The sequence below is a fragment of the Limulus polyphemus genome, unplaced genomic scaffold (genome assembly GCF_000517525.1).
Source record: "Limulus polyphemus unplaced genomic scaffold, Limulus_polyphemus-2.1.2 Scaffold3272, whole genome shotgun sequence".
Taxonomy (NCBI): domain Eukaryota; kingdom Metazoa; phylum Arthropoda; class Merostomata; order Xiphosura; family Limulidae; genus Limulus; species Limulus polyphemus.
The window spans coordinates 72889-78494 of NW_013668882.1; the positions used below are offsets into that span (position 1 = coordinate 72889).

General features: G+C 31.5%; 1 protein-coding gene across 4 annotated transcripts in view; it reads left to right on the plus strand.

Annotated features, from left to right (window-relative positions):
• LOC106469040 (colorectal mutant cancer protein-like) overlaps positions 1-5606 on the plus strand; it is a 92291-nt gene that overhangs the window by 66675 nt on the left and 20010 nt on the right. For all 4 annotated transcript variants that reach the window (XM_022397438.1, XM_022397437.1, XM_022397439.1 and 1 more), the window contains 3 exons: positions 310-516; positions 771-1001; positions 2507-2900. In XM_022397438.1, the coding sequence (XP_022253146.1) occupies positions 310-516; positions 771-1001; positions 2507-2900 (832 nt within the window). The remainder of the gene's footprint in view (positions 1-309; positions 517-770; positions 1002-2506; positions 2901-5606) is intronic.

The following is a 5606-nucleotide window of genomic DNA, read 5'->3' on the forward strand; positions in this document are numbered from 1 at the left end:
ATTATTAACTTTCAACAGTATAGTCATAAGTTCTATGATGGGTATTTTTCAAAACATACAGTCTATGTCCTTGTAACTGATTATCTAGCCTGCTATGGGTCATTGGTATATTTTGAGAAGAGTGTTCTTTCACCAGCCTTCTCTTTGTGATTATTAACTTTCAACAGTATAGTCATAAGTTCTATGATGGGTATTTTTCAAAACATACAGTCTATGTCCTTGTAACTGATTATCTAGCCTGCTATGGGTCATTGGTATATTTTGAGAAGAGTGTTCTTTCACCAGCCTTCTCTTTGTGTTTTTTCAAAGGTTCATGACGATGCTACAAGACTAACAGAAACTAGAGCCACCTCATGTCATAGCCTTCAGATTTCACAGCTACAAGAGGAAGTTGTGGGACTTCGAGCAGAAAATAAAGCTCTACAGGAACAGCTAGAGAGACAAGAGGCTGAACTGAATAGGACACGCACTGCTTACATAAATTGTCGTGAAGACAAGGACCGTCTTCATCGAAAAGTAAGGGAAAAACAGTAATAAATGTTGTCAGCACCAAAAGAATAATATTGACTACAAAATATTATAGTATTGTAATTATTCCAAAACAATGGTAGCAGACATCAGATGCAGAATCTTCTGTGGGCTCAGATTGGTGATTGAACTTTCAGAGAAAAGAAGTGATAAATCATGTGGAGAAAATTAAAACTGCTTAATTTGCTATGAATATAATAGTGCTATATTGTGTATTTGAGAATTTTTTTTTTTTTTTTCAGTTTCGAGACATGCAGATTAAACTAGCTTGCATACAGTCACAGAGTTCTCAGGGTTCTCAAACAGGCTCCCCAACCCAGAGCAAATCCCCACACATCAATCCAACAACAGGGGAAAGAACTCCTACTTCCAGAGAGGAGGCCCCCATTGCTAAAATGGCAGAAAGAGTAAGACTTAAAAAAATGGAATATGGTGACAGGCAAATATTTGGGTCTGAAATATCCACATTTGGAGTAAGTAGGTTCTTATCTCTTGAACCAATTTAATATGTGTTTTTGTTTTTTAATATTGTCTTTCTGATTGAAATGCCCAATAATAGCTCAACTTTCAGAAATCAAATGTTGTTTTTGTAGGTTTGCAGTGTTGTAAATCAGTATTCTGCACTACAAAAAATGCTGTTTACTTAATTCAATGCTGAAAATGCAACTTCCAGTATGTAGGCCAAACTAAAACAACTATACGGGAGCAGTTTAATAACCACAAACCCTCAATCAAAACGAACAAAGAACTTCTGGTTGCAGAACATTTTAACATGCCTGACCACTCTCTTGACGACATGATACTGACAGGTATAGAGACAAATTTTACATCAGACAGAAACATGGAAATTGAAGAAGCTTACTGGATAGCACTGTTAAATACTGTAACACCATATGAAATCAATCTCTATCCTGGGACTGTTGACCTTCGAGCATCTCTAAAAAAAAATTCAGAATAACTTGTAATTAAATTTGTAAAGTTTTATTATTATTATTCACATTTTCATTCATGCTTCTATTTCTCTACATTATTATTAAAATTCGGGTATCGATTTACAGTATTATTTTCTCTAGCTCTCATCTTCTTATGTATTTTATTTTTCTCTATCAATCAAAAGTTTCATACATATTGAAAATTAATAATATATACATATATTTTTTTCTCTACAAACGAATTCTCCCTTCCGGGAGACTAATGGCTTGAGTTGGGATTGGCTGGTCACCAGATTCAACTCAACTGGGTCTTCCGGTTTACATGACGTCACACGTCCCACTATATATTGCATTGCATAGGCTAAAGGTCACCCTTTGTTCTCCTGAAGAAGAATATTCAACTATTCGAAAGTGCTCGAGTTTTGGGTCTTATTTTAAGTTTATTACACTTTATATGTGATCCTTTGTACTAACTCTATTATCAAGACTGTTTGAATTGTTAATATGCTTTCACATTGCAAACAATTGATATTGCTCACCTTAAAATCACCTAGTATTACCCAAAAAATATACAGATACAATACGTCTAACATTTGTGATAAAAATCATGTAAAACTTAGATGTTGAACACTGACTTCTAGGAGACAGAAAGATAGATCTGGAGTGCTATTTTTCTACATCTCTGATTTCAAATTCAAAGTGGAGAAATTAAGAGTAATTTGTAAAAACAACAACACAAGAAACATGTGCAATTTATGTGATTTCTTGTGCTTTACCAGCTTTTGACATTGATATCTGTTCATAGTGTGTAGTAGTAATCTTTTAATTCATTAGTAAGCTTTAAAGTGAATAAATTAAAATTCACATAGCTTAGTTATTCAATAATTAACTCAGTATGTTTGTCACTTGTAGCATTTTCATGTAAATGTTTTGGGGAAAATAATATTATTAGGCTCTATAATTTACCAGTAAATACATTTATTACATAGTGTGGTAGAACAAAAAATTTCAAATGAATTTTTTGGTGAATATTATATTATTTTTAGGTTTCTACAACTAAAGTAGCAGAACATTTGGTACATAACCTTCATGAGGGCTCTCACACTCAGGAAATTTTCCAGTCTGCCTTCTCTTCGGGTTCTGCTATCTCTGAGTGTAAGGTCCGTGAGTTTGAAGTGGAACTGGAGAGGTTAAACAGTAAGATTGAACACCTTAAGTCTCAGAATGACTTATTGACCATCACACTAGAGGAGAATCGAAGTCAGTGTGATCGGTTAAGTGTCTTGTTAGGAAAATATGAGTCAAATAACACAGCTCTTCAACTGGCTCTCTCCTACAGTGACCAAACTATTTCAGCTTTTGAAGTCTTGCTTGCCCTAATGGAAACTGAACAAGGTCTCCTTCTCGCTAACTGTCGAGCTGCAGGTCTAGGTGCTCTTGGTGCGTTGACACATATTTGGTTTCTTAGTCTAGTACTGTAATATTCTATCTTTTAATGACAAACCAGTTATCTTTTTAGATTATTTTCTTATCAGTCTTTTCAGTGAATTATTTGGCTCAGCTTGAATTTTGCTACACTTACTTAAATTGTGACATTGAAAAGCAGAAAAATTCACTATCAATTATTCATATGTGGTAAACAGAAAAATTTATGTTGACATTACATAGAATTTTTTATTACAGGCTTTGAGCACATATGCATGTTTAGTGTTTTTTGTTGTTTTTCTGGGTGGAGGGGTGAGGGAATTGAATACTTTGAAGTTTGAAACATTTTTCATGAGTTTCTGAGTAATAAATGTATTTTTTTACTGCAGCAATGTATCAATTATTAGGTATTTTTAGTAGAATAAAGTTATCAAATAATATTTTATGTAATAAAGTATACATTTGACATGAAGTAATACAATGTCCATAGGTTATCATTTCACAATTACGTTATAATTAATCAGTAATTAATATTACTAGTAGAATTGTCAATGTGATCTTTGATAAAACAAACCTCAGAAGTAGTTTATATTTTTGAAAAAATGATAGAAGTGAAAAAAAAATATTGGAAATAGAGATTATTTTGACTTTGTTTTTTAATTCTCTGAAAAATTAATCAGGATTATAATTAAAATTATCAACTGAAATGAAAATATTGCTTTGATTTAATTTTTTATGGAATTTAAATATAAAATTATTTTCTATTTTCAGTATTTTTCACTTATGTTATAAATGTTTATACATTAAAGTAAAAAGAAAAACAATTTTATCAACAAAAAGCTCACCAACTTCTAAGACTAATTTTGTTAAAAATGATAATTTATTCATCTTTGTCATTGGTGTTTTTTTTAGCACACAGGGAGTCATTTAATGTTATTTGTTATGGTTTCTTTCGGTAAAACTATTAACTATTTGTTTACTTGAAACTGTCTAAGCTTTAAGTATGTCTCATAATTGTTTTCCCTTCAGATATTTTATTTTTTGCTATGTTAGTAGTTTGTGATAGGTGCAGCATGTGTGTGAAATGTTTTTACAAAAGTTTAAATACAGTAAACTTATGCTTTTGTTTTTGAATGTAAAATTTTGTTTTCTTTCCTTTAATAATGTTAGACCATTACTTTGTAAAGAAAAAAAATGTTATATGATATAAATGTTTTCTTTCATTCTTTGTATAGCAAAACTTATTTTTCACAAAATAATAATGTTTGTAAACATTCTCAGAAGAGCACTATCCATTTTAAATAATGGTAGATCTGGTTAGTGAAGCATTGTCTTGATAGGCCAGTCAGAGTTAAGTGTATGTGTTATTTGGTATATTTATTACTTTGTACACTATGCATTGTCCTTAATGTCTTAAGAACAGTCTGGTTGGACATATTAGATGAAAAGTTGTTTAATAATTAGGACCAGTAGCAATTATAAAATCAAACCATTATATTTAAATAAGTCTTATATTTACAAGACATTATGGTTTTAAGATTAAGCTAAAATTATATCTGAATGTAATTTTTATGCAAGTGCAAAAATATAGGAACTGTCAGATGATGCAACTAAAAAATAAGTTACTTGAAATCCATTATCAGTTAGAGCTTCACATGATAGTAGTGCATTGTTTTCTTGTGTTTTTTTGTCTTAAAGGTTTTATCTTATAGTCAATTTCAAAATCAAATTCATTCTGATATCACTAGTATTACTAGAAATGAATATCCCTTTCACTCAAATTAACCCTGGTGATATTACTGGTATTTATAAATCTAAACAGTTGATGTCATTTTTTTCTCAAATAAAGCTGACAGGAACTTGTGTGCTGATTGCAGCTGTATCCATGGGTACACAAAACTTTAATGTAATAGGATTTTGATACATCATTAATGTAACATTTCTTTCTAGTCAATACAGGTATGATGGCAGCAGCAATTTCTACAGTCAAATAAGTTTCTGAGTTTTCTGAAAATTTATTATCTGGCAGAGACTGCTGTCAGGAAGTACAATTCTTCTATACATGTTCTAGAGTCCTATTAATTTTGGGCCACCCTGAGTATTAAACAGTATTATACACAATAAGACAGATTAATCTTTACTTAATAATACTTTTTTCAGGGATACTGCCCATAATTAACTGTGGGGATGAAGTTATAAGTTGGTCACTAGGGCTAAATGCTAGACTTAGGTTAGTATGTAAGGATGAGCAGATTGTGTGGTTGGACTTGTGGGATCTATTCAGTGGAAGAATGAGCTTTTTGGAATGGATGGTTTACATTTAAATAGAGTAGGGGCTGGCTTGTTTGCTAAATTTATTAACTCAGCTGTAAGGGAAGCTTTAAACTAGGACTAGACACTGGTGAGGGCCAGGAAAAACTAAATGCAAAAATAATAACAGGCAGAGAAAAGTTTAGCATAGGAAATGAGTATAGAAGTAATTATAAGGATGGGCTTAATTGTTACTATTGTAATGCTAGAAGTATAAGAAATAAAATAAATGGCTTTAGAGCACTGGTTGGAATGGAGGATTTTGATATAATGGGAATAACGTTAAACATGGTTAAATGTAGATGATTTTGATGACAGAAATTTCTCTGAATTACAGGGTTACAGGCTATTTAATAGGGATAGAGTATTAAAGAGGGGGTGGAATGGCTTCATATGTAAAATGTGAGTTAC